The following is a 13921-nucleotide window of genomic DNA, read 5'->3' on the forward strand; positions in this document are numbered from 1 at the left end:
GGACCGGTACATCGACCGCATTACTGCAGAAGCTGCACCGATCAGCCTGTCAATCTCCCGTTCCATCCTTCCCTCACTCGTGAACAAGACCCCAAGATACTTGAACTCCTCCACTTGAGGCAGGAACTCTCCACCAACCTGAAGGGAACAAGCCACCCTTTTCCGACTGAGAACCATGGCCTCGGATTTGGGGGTGCTGATTCTCATCCCAGTCGCTTCACACTCGGCTGCAAACCGCCCCAGTGCACGCTGGAGGTCCTGGTTTGATGGGGCCAACAGGACAACGTCGTCTGCAAAAAGCAGAGACGAGATCCTGTGGTCCCCAAACCGGACTCCCTCCGGCCCCTGGCTGTGCCTAGAAATTCTGTCCATAAAAATAATGAACAGAACACATCCAATGATGTGCATTTTTAGAGCAATGTTTATTGGCTGCTGTGATATTAAAATGGATAAAATTACAACTAAAGTGGTATGCCAAGACTTTGATCAGGGTTGGCAGGTCTGCAACAGGTATGATTGGTGTTATTCATGTTTACCAAGCTTACTGGTAGAACACACTGGAAGTGTTTTTGGAAGCGTTTAATATGCGCTTCTTACACCCATCTCACGCTGCAGACATAGTATTCCATTATATCAAATGAGCTGGTCCATACTGAATCTGGGAGACGCGGGTCTCTTGTTAGAACCCTTGCGGTTTTTTTGTTTTTGTTTTTTTACGTTTCGTGTCTATTTTCCCCTCTATGTTGAGTGAAGTGTACTTTCCACAGTCAGCTGTTTAAATCACACAAATCCTGTTGTTTTCTGTATGTCCTGGTATCTGTTACAGCTGATCAGTCTACTTGAGTTTCACGTTCACTTTCTCCCTCTGCTGGGGAAAATCAATAAAACATTACATGAACTATTTTTATCCAGTACACTTGTCTTGCTGGTCTGCCTGCTAATGACTCGTCCCACTGCTGTCCTGTTGGTAGACAGCTGTTCTGATGACTTTAAGCATTTGGAACATGCTGCTTATGTCTCACTTTGTGTGTTTTACTAGTTAGGGGTTCTTTTGGGATAAAACATTCCTTTTGTCTCTCTTGTCCTTCCATTTCCTGCTCTTCTATTCCTGAATCCATCATCTCTCAACACCTTCTTAGGGATGATGGTCTTTGACATAGGGAAACACTCATTTAATTATCTCATGGTTCACTTAGTTCAATTCAGTTCAGTTTTATATTTGTATAGCATCATTTCACAACAACAATCAGCTCAGGGCACTTTACATAGTAAAGTCTAGGTCTTGCAGTATTATAGAGAAAACCCAACAAATCCCCCTTGAGCAAGCACTGGCAACAGTGGAGAGGAAAAACTCCTTTTAACAGAAGAAGCCTCCAACAGAACTGGGCTCTTGGTGGGTGGCCTTCTGCCTCGACCGCTTCCATTGTACCACTCTTCAGGTACTTTTACACCCCAACGTATTCATGTGACATCTCTTAAGCAGAGTTACTGCCTCTGTGTGTGCAAATATGTATACATTTAGTTGTTGAATCATGGAGGAGTTCAGTTGTGCTGTTTTGCAACAAGACATGGTTATGAGATGAAGTTCTACCCTGTGGGTGAAATGTACAAGCCGTGGGTTTCTTCTTCTGTCCAAGAGCACACAGTGGCTCACTAAAGCACACACTGACTTAGATGTTTGCTGTAAGATTTATGTTTTGATAACACTGTCAGCCTGTCTTTTACTCTATTTAATTATGACTCTGCACTAGTGATAGCCGTACCCGGAGGTATTCTGTGTGTTGGAAATCACCTATTACACATGTATGTATGTTTTTCTGTTGAATGCCTACTATTTTAATGAAAATACAGTAGGCACTCTACAGCCACTCCACTGCCTAGTAAGCACATTTTGGACACACCTCATCTTGCCACTGACTGACCTGAATATTTACATGTAATGACACACAAGTCGCTTGTTCTTCAGTAATTCATAATAGTAGTAGCACAGCTGTCACTGCTCACTTAGGAGTGTTATAGAGGGTAGAATCTATGGTGACAGAGGCTTTTCGCATGGTGACAGAGGCTTCGAGCCTCTGCTACCATATAATAAAGCAGCTATATTACATAAACCACCACATCGTACATCTTATCATGTAGCCCATAGGTTTCGGAATGTGATAATACAAGCACAATGGCTACAGGCTTGTCTGCTGAGTAGAAGTGGTTAGCTGGCACCATCAACTGGCCGGTACTTTAAGTGGGGTCATCACATCTCTGAAAATGTTGGAGCACGTTTCTAAATTGGCTTTTCTTGGATAGATTAACCACATATTAAAAAAACCAAATGGTTGCTGCTCAGAAAACATTTTCCATACATTTTGCTGAAATTCAAAAGGGGTGTAAGAAAGTGTTATCTTTGTACAATTTGCTGCACAATTCTGGGTTTCAGTTATGCCAGCTCATGCTGGAAATATCTGCATTTAGCTTTTAGCTGAGAGCTCTCCCTCATAGTCTGACATAATGAGCTGCTGGCCTCGACGAGCCCAGCACTTCAGATATTTCATTTATTGCGCCCTGAGATTCCAAATATCACAGGTCCACGTCTGTCACTAAGTAAAAGTCTTACCTGCGCTGACCTAATTGGATCTGAATAGAGAATAAGTCGTTCTGGAAAGTGACTTTTTATGCCTCACTGCTGCTTTGTAGATGCTTTTTCACTTTAATGAAAATGGTGTTTTCCCCTAAAGAAAACAGATGGGCAACTGTGCAGGTGTGTGATTGTGTTTGTGTGTGTGTGCACGCATACGCCTACATATGAGCACGTCTATTGACTGGTCTGCTTCTCTGTAAGCACGTTAGATGTAGTATCTTACTCTTTCATCCTCTTTCGTCCTCTACTATTTGTAGGTACTTGTTTATCTTTTTTCTGCTTATGCGTGTGTTTGGTGTGTGCTCTCATAGTATGAATAAATGAAGAGCTTTGGCTGTTGGAACAGAAGGCTTTGCCAAGAGTGAGGTCCCCTCCAGCCTCTGAACCCATCCAGCTGTCTCTCTTAGCCTTTCTCTCTAAACAAGGACCAAAGCACTAGCAGACCAGTTGACACTCACCCATAACACATCAGTCAGGGCTCCCAGGGTTGGACGTGGGGTAGAATGTAGGAGAACGATGCCACGATAGGAGAGCTAGAAATAAGGGGCGTTTGTGTAGAGAAACATCCCTCCTGAGAAATGAATCCATTAAGAGTGTTTTACCTTTTAATTAGCAGTATAACTGCCAGGTGGCAGTTTTTAAAATTTATTTATGCAGGTGGTTTATATTTAGAGCCATATCTCTAACAAAACAGGAGATGCCACAGGCCCACTTACAGCCGAGGCACTGCGCGTTGGAATGGGCTACATACAGTACTTTAACAATGGCAGTTAAATGAATCGCAATGAAGAGCCAACCACACCGATAGAGGGTCATTTGAGCAAAGGCAATGCTGGACCTGCTCATTAACCTAGGCATATTAATCACGTGCACCCTGTGCCTCTGGCCCAGAGGTCCTAGGAAGGTTTACTCCTCATATAAAACACACTGGCAGATGGTCCGAGACTGACAGCATGGTGTTTCACCCCACATTTTCCTTCATAAGACTGTGCCGTGCAGTGTTTTGGCATATGCATTTTGTGTTCAAAAGAAATGTGCAAGTAGACATGGTCTGGTTTGGTATTTCAGAAAAACTGTTAAATATGTGTAATAGAGCCTTATCAAAGATTAAAGAAATGAATGTAGTGCAGAGATGAGCTGGAGGATGTAGGTCAGTACTGTACAAAGGTCTGCACTGCAGTTTATTAAGAATTTATGACTCTCCTCTGCAGGGCACCATATAAGAATTCTGTTGGAGTGGGCCGGTAAACAAATAATGCTATGTAATTGAGATTTATAATGCAAAATGCTAACCACTATGTAGCGCATAAATTACTGCTCCTGGCCTAGTCACCACATAAACACTAGCATGTACATATGCACATAAAATAAGACTTGCATATTTAGGGAATGGGCATGCACTGGCTGTGTGTGTTTTTGTCCAAGCTTTATTCTCATGATGTATACCGACATACATGGTGTACTTTTCCAGTTTGCATTCAGTCAATGGAAATTTATGGTGATCCATGGGCTCTGATGCTGGTCACAGTTTGATCCCAACTCTGGCCCTAGATGTTTTACAGCTAAAAGGGTTGTAAATAACCTATTGCAGCAGAGAAGGAAAATCACCCAGAAGCCAACAAATTCTAAGCTCAGCAGTTCAAAGGTCAGCTCTCAGCCAGCTGCAGTTCAGTCCAACCAAGTGAAGCCTGTATCATTTGTGCTGGTTTAGACAGTTTAGCAATTCCCAGTTTCTTCATTTGAAAGCTGTTTACCCATGGTAATTTGGTTGTTAATGTTCGTCAGTTCTGCAGTTTGGCGTTGACAGAATCACCTATTGTATTGAAAGAGCTCCTACAGGTTGAGAATTCAGTGGAGGGAACACAAAGAGCAACCAAATGTGAGATAGCTGAACAAAGTCATTGGTTCCTATGACTTTGTATAGCTATTGACAAAAAAAGAGTATTTTATTTTGTATTTAATTTTTTAAAGTCTTTCAACCTTGCAGTCGAATGTTGAAAGTTAAGTTGTTTTAATGTGGCTGTTTGTATTTGCCTGTTTTGTAGCAGTCATGCTAAGTGATAAGTTACTACAGTGAAATGGCAGGTGCAGTATCAACATTAAAAATTGATGAGGGCCATTTAATTGGTCCCTGTGGTTACCTCTAAAGTTGTTTTTTTGGCTTTCCCCCAGCTTGATTTTCTCCTGTCATACCCAGACCCTGTCTGCTTCAATGTCACATTAACGTTCCCAAGTGCCAGGGTGATTGAATTAGCCCCACACAAATATGGAGCAGCTTTTTAGCAGATGCAGTGAGGAGAGGAGATCTGGCTATCATCATTCTATTTGAAATGGATCTTGATTGATATTTGTAACCCATGGCAGATTTATATTTAGCCATTAACAGTAACAGAATCAGCACCAGACGGACGGAATCTAATGCACCGCACATGAACTGTAAAGCCCATTAACTTGGCGATACCCAGAAAACACTAGCATACTTGACTTCATCAGCGGTCTTGTGAATAAGAAGTCTGCTTTGTTCAAGGTTTTATCCAGCAGTAATGCTATAAAGTTTCTCACAGCTGGATTAAAAAAAAAATAATTCTTTCCAATGTCCTTTTAAAGCCTTCGCTGTTATCTTCACTTTTTGAGTCATTCTCACCATTTTGACTGCCATTGTTTTCACAACTTTTACATTTCATTTAACATATTAAACATTTTTTATGTTTCCATCTCAAAATGTCCATGAATGAATGACACTTTATTACAGACTCAAGGTCTATGGTTATGTTATCTCTGTACTATTGTCATTGCATTCATTTTATGAATATACAACATTTTCCCTCTGGATTCCTGCAGTCCTCAGAAGCTTTAATGGCTAAATAAAGATGGCGTGTGGTTGTAATGATCTGCAACCCTCTGCCACACACAGGCACACAAATGTTGGATTTGTCTCATTCGCTCTCTCTCAGGCCGATTGATTGGAACAGGTGGAATAACGTCATATGTCAGCAGTAAAGCTGCACGGTGAAACGTGCTTGTTTGCCAGAGGTTTTGGGTTTGTCTTCATTTTACAACACCACCAAGTCAGTCTTGCCTGAATGAAGGCTTTTGTTTGTTTGAGCTTGTCCTTTACCTGTGGCAGGAGAGGTAATTGGGCTGTCAGTACTTTATAATGTTTTTATAGGGTTGTCAGTATAGTTTTAGGAATTACACTTTATTTTTCAGTGTAGCTTCTTAGCATCATTAAAAATAAACCATATGGAACAGGTGGAATAACTGCAAAATTTGTAGAAAATATGTTTTTGATTTCAGTATTAGGACCTCCATTGGCCTGTAAACAAAAAATATCACAAATTAAAAACCAAGAGAGGCTTACTATTATATCTACCTGTACAAAGATTTTACAACCTCAACCATATGAATTAAAAGAAACATTGTTGACATCCCATAGCTATAAACTCTCTCGGTGGCTTTCCAATGAAGGCCACGTCCACTGACGACACGTGCACGCACACACAAAAACCTCAAACAACCTCACTTAGATCTGAGAATAGAAGAGCTATCAATTATGTGACAGAAAATAACTGAAAAACAAGAGATATCAGAAAACCCCATCTCTGTTCACTGCTCTATAGCACTCTCCCAGCAGGTTGAATGCTGCGTTGTCAGTAAATATTGGAAATTGGCATTTCCTCTGGGTGATACGTCCTGAAAGGTCAGTGCTGGGCGGCAGCACCACAGTGGCTCTGCCTCTGTCTCTGTTCTGTATAATGGAATTCAGTGGAATTGCATGGCATTTCCAATGATGGGACCTGACCTTCCTCATCATCAGTTATACCATGGATATTACCCAACACGGAGCACAGCGAGATCCTTTTGTTCAACATCATGCTCTGTCATTCTTATTGCCTATTTCCTTTTCTTATTTTTGTGGCCTAAGTGTTTGTCATCAAAAACAGATTTCGGTTTTGCTTACACTTTGCTCTAAAACCTTAAGAGCCATATCTTATATGCAAAGGAAGACAAAATAATGAAACAGTGACACACTTGCAAAGTGAGACCCTCACGAACATGGGATAATATTTCTGAGAAGACACAGAGCCAGACGTGGAGAGACAAAAACATCTACACAAGAATCACTGACATCTCTACCTGTACTGCTGGCCTGTTTTGAAAGATGGTGTCTCACCCTTTGTATTAGTTTGCCTTGAAAAGATTTCCAGTGTTGAAGTGATGAAGTCTCTAGAGTCCCTCTTCATGCTTTGCCATCTCTCAATAGTAGCTGACCAAGCAAGGTTAACTGTCCTAGTCCATAACAGGCCACACAGAATGTAGAAAAAGTGAGAAAAGCAAAAAGAGGCTATATTGTTGGACCTGCAGGAAAATTTACAGCAGTACTCAAGGCAAAAAAAAATTCCAATGATGGACTCTAATGGTTGAAGCCTCTATTAAAGCAGAGCATCACTCAGGGGGTCGAGTAATGATGCTTTTTTTCCCCCACATGAGCAGATTTTGTTTTTTTGAGATGAAAATACTTTGTTTATATAGCGGGGCTAAATGTGAGCTTTATAAAGCATGACTGTGGGATTGTGGGATTGCGCCACCTCTAGACAAATTTATATACAAGTTGATCCAGTACACCAACATTCATTTATTTGCACAATTATGTATATCATTAAGAATAAAAGAGACCTAACATTTCTTATAGTGAATCTCGAGTTAGCCTAGGTATTGATACATTGGATTTTTGGAAGTATTAACATAGGGCAGCAATGGCAGTCAGAGGGGCTACAGTAAGTCTTAAAAGCTGCCATCAGATTGTGAATATCGTCGTATCCAGGGCTTTTTTTTTGCATGACTAAAACATTCCAAGGTGTTTTTATCTCTTGTCTGTGCAACTTGCGTATTCACATGTCACAGTCAGAGCAGCCTTGCAGAGTTTCCTGAGTGCCAAGTGAAGCCAGCAGCTGAGCTGAGTATGAGCACAAGTGATGCTTTCACAGTGCCCTGCTCTCAGCCATCTGAATACTCCCCCAAGCCCTCATTATCATGGCTGCTGCATTCAGCCTCGCCCCAGGTCTACGCGCGCACACACACACCTCCACACACAGGTTTATTTACTTAATCCACCCCCCCATCCAAATAAAAAAAAACTACTATTGAATCCTCCTGTCTCCATCCCCTTTTCCTACTTGGATCCCCCCTCTCTCTTATTCCAACTACTTATTTTTCTGTGGTTCTTGCCTCTTTTTCTAACCTCCATCCCTCTCCCGTTTTCTCCAGTCTCTGTTACATATGATGATCATCTCTCCAACTCTGTCTCATCTCCTCTTGCACACCTTTCTTTGATTACAACATCAGCTTACATTTTCTTTTTCTCTTCTTAGTTCACCCTTCTATTAATCAAGAGTGGATGGTAGTGATTGGGAAGACCATCCATTTTATTAATATTGTCACAGGGCATCAATTATAATTGTGATGGATTTAGTGGTCCATTAGTTTACATACACAACCAGTCAAGTTTTTTTTTGACTAGTCATGAATGCCACAGGGATTACTTTCTTTTTGTATGGTGAAAAGATGTTACTGATGTACTTTCTTGTCCTTTTTAAGCGATAGTCTCCCATTCCTCTGGTGTGTGCAGTGTATGAATGAATACTGTTGTGTTGGCAGGGGCGGTATGTAAGTGCAGCATGCGTGGCTGTATGTCTTGAAGTGAGGGTGCTATATTCAGCAGAGCGCTCTACTCTCCCACCAGGGATTCTGACGCACTAAGCAGGAATTAGACGCATCATAAGTCCTAGTCTGTTTTGAAGTGTTCAAAAATCATGATTCCAGAGATGTTTCCTCTTCCTCCTTTTGCACTGAGAAATGAAAATGAGTATTTCCTCACCTTCTGTGGATTATTGTACTTTAATAGTGCTAATGGCCATTACTGACAAATGAAAAAAGCATGATGCTCACTCTTTGTCATTTGCTCACTTATACTGAGACAAAATGCCTCTTTATTTTGTCCTGACACGTACAAACACATTTGAGTGCTACAGCACTGACCTGGCCAGCTCCTTCCTGCAGAGAATTCATCAATTAAAAATTGGCAGCTATTACCTCCCTTTCACCTTTTGCATGCACTCAAAATTAACAGCTGCCAAAGGACTCCTCCTTCAGACAGCCAAGCACCTTTATTTTTAGCCAACTGGTTTTTTCTTTATTTTTATTTTTTTGTGTGGTATGCACAGGTATAGTTATATTAGTAGGTGATGTGAAAAGCTGGGATCATTTTACCTGTAAAGGTTGACCTAACCATATCATAACCACTGCTGACATGCTGTTGTATGTGTTGGTTCACTGTGATGATGTGATGTAAAGCGTCCGGCACGTTTGCGACCCTCACTTTGAGAGAGTTGAGTAGTGTGGCCTAATTACTAGGCTGGCAGGGGGCTTGTTCAGCAAACTGGGAAAGGAATTGGAAATGGAGTTCCAAGGTAGAGCCCAAGTCTAATTATAATGAGATGAAATAATTCACAAAGATTGCCAGTGCTAAATGAGATGCATTTGTGGGACTCTTCACATACTGCCACGTTCAAGTGGGTTTTATGATAATTTATTGGATTTACTGAAGCTGATGGATTCTTTTTTTTTTTTTTTTTCTTTCATGGCTCCAGTGTATTTTGTGTTCCTAGCTGACTTTAGATAATATTGCTGTGCGTGATGCAGAACAAGAATAAGAGGCTTTTCTAACTTGGGACTGAACCTGTGATCTAAAAAAAAGTTTTGCCACACATTTTAAGCTTCTTCTTATCCATTGCATGTTTTCCCTGAGTATTAATTGTTTATTGAGGCCTGTTTGCATTCCAACCCTTTGTCATTGTTTAAGTTGTTAGAATGAAGAGTGTGAAGACTTTTTTCCTCATAAAATTACAGATGACTTTGTTTCATAGTACTTGTCAATAAACACAGCTGCTGTTTACACTTAAAATCAAGTAATTCTGTTTCCAGAAAGACTTAACACAAGATTATTTCCAGCACCTAAAAGTAGGAGATTGACAGCAGTGTTCGCCTCCTAATAGAATTTGCATTTTCAGTGACTTGATCGTGCTTAACCCTGTGAAGATGAGTTATCAATCTACCAGCTTGTGGGCGTGCATTTGTCATTTTCTCTCTGAGCACATCTCTAATGTGGGTGTCTACCTTACCTGTCACACTGCTACTAACTCTTCTTGATAAAGCGTTAGAACATTACATCTGTAGAATCACATAAATACTCACATTGACTAGTGCCAGAAAATGAATAATGAAAAAAAGATTCATTTTGCCACCTTCAGTCAGGGAGTATTTTAAGTAGTATTTAATTTGTCTATACTAATTGATGTGCTGATTGTTGTCTTTCCCTCTCATAGTGCCCCGACTCTACCTGTAAGCAGGATCTGCTTGCCTACCTGCAGCGTATTGCCTTGTATTGCCACCAGCTCAACATCTGCAGCAAAGTCAAGGCTGAAGTTCAGAACCTGGGAGGAGAGCTGGTTGTCTCGGGGGTAAGTTCAGCATCATTTTAACCACGGACACGTCTGCTCTTTACATCTTTATTATGCTAAGGCCTCACAGTAAATAAAAAGTAGTAGAACAGTTCATATGGGCTATTAATACTTGAAATAAGCTTAATTATACACTGAACATTTTTTGTTTTTGGATGATTGCAGGCTATTGTAAGAATTTGATATAGTAATGCATTTTTAAAGTTGGCTAAGTGCCAGTAAGAGAGGAGAGCAAGAAGACTGAAAGCTGATAGAAACAGCGTGGGTTTCTAAAAACATGGATAAAATATAGAGAAGCAGGAGGCTGCTTTACTGAAACCTGAAGGATAAATACATTGTATTTTGGTGAGAAACGATGAGTGTAAACAGGGCAGATTGTTTATAGTGAAATCTCCACAGGGCTCCTTTATTTTTTTAGATAGAAAGATTATTAAATCAATAAAAAGCATTGGTTACTTTCTAAAGTTTTATTATCTGGTGTTGCCAAAATAAATTAAAGATACTAAGACTTAATAGCATTGGCTGCTAGTTGTGATTAGTTAATGATTCATTTTCTGCATTTGGAGCTTATGTTTTATATCTCATAAACGGATAACAGAAATGTTTCTTTTTTTTTCTACAAAGGATGATGCACACATGTTTCCTGACCTTTTCACTACTTAATATAATATTGTACAGGGCCACTGTTTGTGAGCTTTAATTAACTACTTACTTGCCAATCAAATTAATTAAAATACATTGCCTGCATGTGCAGGAAATAATGAATTCCTCCCAGCTTTCTGTCAGGCTAAGTATGCTTCCAGCTCTTCCAGTCAAGTGTCACCAGTGTCTCTGAGGCTATTAAATTGTGGGGATTAAATTAGTGTGACCTTTTCCCATATTCTCAAATTTCTCACATCTGTTGTGTGCCCGACAAATTCGGAAAGGTCGTCAATTCTTCAGTACAAACACTTGAGTCTTGGTTCCCCCCCAGTAAACTTTTAGTATTAAACTGACATTAGAAGCACAGAAACAGTTTATGGTCACTTCACATGAATTAAAAGATGATGCAAATTAACTATCAGTCTTGGTTTTCACTGCTTTATATGGCTAACTGTTTCTCTGCCCCCCCCACATCTCTTTCATGTAACTAGCTGGACAGCGCCATGTCCCTCATTCAGGCTGCAAAGAACCTGATGAACGCAGTGGTGTCCACTGTTAAGGCTTCCTATGTGGCATCTACTAAGTACCAGAAGAGCAAAGGCATGGAGGCCCTCAACATGCCAGCTGTCTCCTGGAGGATGAAAGCTCCTGAGAAGAAACCTCTGGTGAAGAGAGAGAAGCAGGATGACGGCCAAACTAATAGAGTCAAGAGATCCTCTCAGAAGAAGCATGTTAACCCTGTGCAGGCTCTGAGCGAGTTTAAAGCCATGGATAGCATCTAGACTCCCCAGTGTTTGATTCAAGAGACCATATTTTCTGACCAGTGGCTCGATACAGTAGATGGAGCTTGTCATTCTATCATATGTTTTACCATATTTGTGCTATCTTTGCATAGACCACTTGTCAGTTTGACCCATTATATTCATACACTGCATAAATTCTATTCGTGTGAGTTCAGATGTGCTCTAGTCTAGTCAGTAACTCTCTCCTCTGGAAAGTGCCGTTAGAGGGGAATCAACTGGACAGAGGTATTTTTTATTCAAGTTTTCTTTCAGGTTTATGGGAGAAAATGAATTTGATTTCATAGATATATGAATTTTGTCCAAGAGGCTTTTGATTATTTTGTATTCTAACCAGTTATAGTGTATAGTAATAATGCGGGATCTCTGGGTTTTTCCCCACTGTAATGTTTGATTATGGCAAGATAACTTCTGTACTGCAGATATCAACTTTCTTATTTTAACTCAAACTGTTGTAATTCTAGATGATTTGGATGTGCTGGGCTAATTGGAACTATGTTTGGTTCAACCTTAAAGAAACCAAAGTCGGTATGTTTCCATGTATGCCTGCATTTTTATAACTTTATACCTACTCTGTTATTCCACATTTAGATAAGTTGAAACTGACTCTGACACCATTTTCAGTGCTGTATGAATGACTTATTCTTTATCATTTGAACTGGTAAATATAATTTCTAATTTAAGTATCTCAAATTATATTTTCTTAATGTTTTTTTTTTTTTCACGACACAACAAACCTAAAGTGCTCATGTTTTTCTCAGCCATCTGTTTTGCTACAAAAGTGGTACATGTGTTTAATCCCATACTTAAAGCACACAGATCCAGCCAGTTCAGTCAAACTGTGTAAATAAAGCCTCAATGCTGTAGACGGAACCTGGTGGGCTAAACAGTGAGTCGGCCATGTGTCGGTACTCCCTAAAGCCAACAAGCTTCATTTTCTGTCAATGAGACCAAACGCTTCTGCAATCTAAGAATGTGTCCAAATTGAGGGATCAATGTTTTCTTTCCACAGCTTTAGAGATGGGGGAGGAAAGGAGATGTAAATTCCACTTATTCTTTGTATTCCGTGTCTTTAAGCTTGAACACTAATAAAGATTTTGTCGTGCACAATCGTTATAAGAACCTAGAAACAAGTTGCCAGGTGTTGGAGCTTTAAAATGAAACTTTTTTTTTCCCTCAGTTAACTGTGGGATGTAGTTGCTCTGTGCAGCTTGTTTTCCAGTCATACAGTACATAGCATTTTGCTGCATAGTGGTGCATTGGTACAGCGAGGCTTTGAAATCCTGCTGCTTTGGTCTGGGGCCTGGATCGTTGTTTTTCTCGTTTGACATCTGTCAACTATAGCAGGATGGGCAAACGAAGTTATTTGACAGGTGGATATTTTTTACTGTAGAACTGAAGAGTGGTTTTCCATGTGTTTTTCTCACAGTGTGGCTGTTGCTGTAATAGTTTGGACCTGACATCAAACTACTTTGCTGTGGATTTTTTATTAAGAACTCAATATTAATGCACACGTTTCTTATATTCATGTGCCTACATTATATCTTAATAAACAATTGAAATACAACTGCTGTTGGTTTCTTTTTTTAAATTTTGTTATTTGTATGGCAGACTGAAGTAATATTTTCTCTCCTCACTTTGAGACATGCTTTCCTTTTAAGCCTTATACTGGATTAATATTATGTTTAGTTTTTGGAAAGTGAACACTGGAGTCATTGTCTTCAAAGGTCAAGCAAGTTTCAGCACACAATGTTGCTGTGCATAATCAAGGCGTTATGTATACATACTGTAACTCGCATATAGACTTGATACAGTGTTCTCTACTGTTGTGGGCTACGTCCTCTTAAGATATATGTACAGCTTTCAACATCAGACTCCTTCTGTCCTTAAAAGATCTGTTTGTGTAGAAAAATGCAGTGAGAGACCCATGAAAGTGCACTATGTGAAGGCAAAGTTCCTGGAGTGTTTGTTTTGTTTTAGCCCAAACTGCTGTAGTAATTGCACATCAGACTTCATCTGAGTCATCACATGACATCAAGACATCCACCTTTTCATATTCTATACTCCTTAGTATAAGTATCACTATGTCTATGTGTTATGATGATCGAGTTTGATTTTGTGTCCCCTTTATCCCTACATCATGTATATCCATGTAAGATTCTTATTTCATCCCAGAATTATTTGAACAATCCACAGAAAATGTATATGCATATATGGATCTTTGCAGAGTTTGTTCAGGAAGATTAATTTCATGCTACTCTATTTGTTCCTTTTCTCTCCAACTCATTCCATTGAGGGCGGTTTTCCTCTGCAGCTCCTGAAAAGAC

At 40.0% G+C, this 13921-nt stretch overlaps 1 protein-coding gene across 1 annotated transcript in view; it reads left to right on the plus strand.

The window, feature by feature from the left end:
- The window catches only part of ctnna1 (catenin (cadherin-associated protein), alpha 1), an 88642-nt gene extending 75481 nt beyond the window's left edge, over nucleotides 1–13161 (plus strand). Inside the window, exons 17-18 of the mRNA XM_020596390.1 lie at nucleotides 10018–10152; nucleotides 11286–13161. Coding sequence (XP_020452046.1) covers nucleotides 10018–10152; nucleotides 11286–11576 — 426 coding nt within the window. The 3' untranslated portion in view covers nucleotides 11577–13161. The remainder of the gene's footprint in view (nucleotides 1–10017; nucleotides 10153–11285) is intronic.
- Nucleotides 13162–13921: the final 760 nt, after the last annotated feature.

Source organism: Monopterus albus, unplaced genomic scaffold (assembly GCF_001952655.1).
Source record: "Monopterus albus unplaced genomic scaffold, M_albus_1.0 scaffold2.1, whole genome shotgun sequence".
Classification (NCBI taxonomy): domain Eukaryota; kingdom Metazoa; phylum Chordata; class Actinopteri; order Synbranchiformes; family Synbranchidae; genus Monopterus; species Monopterus albus.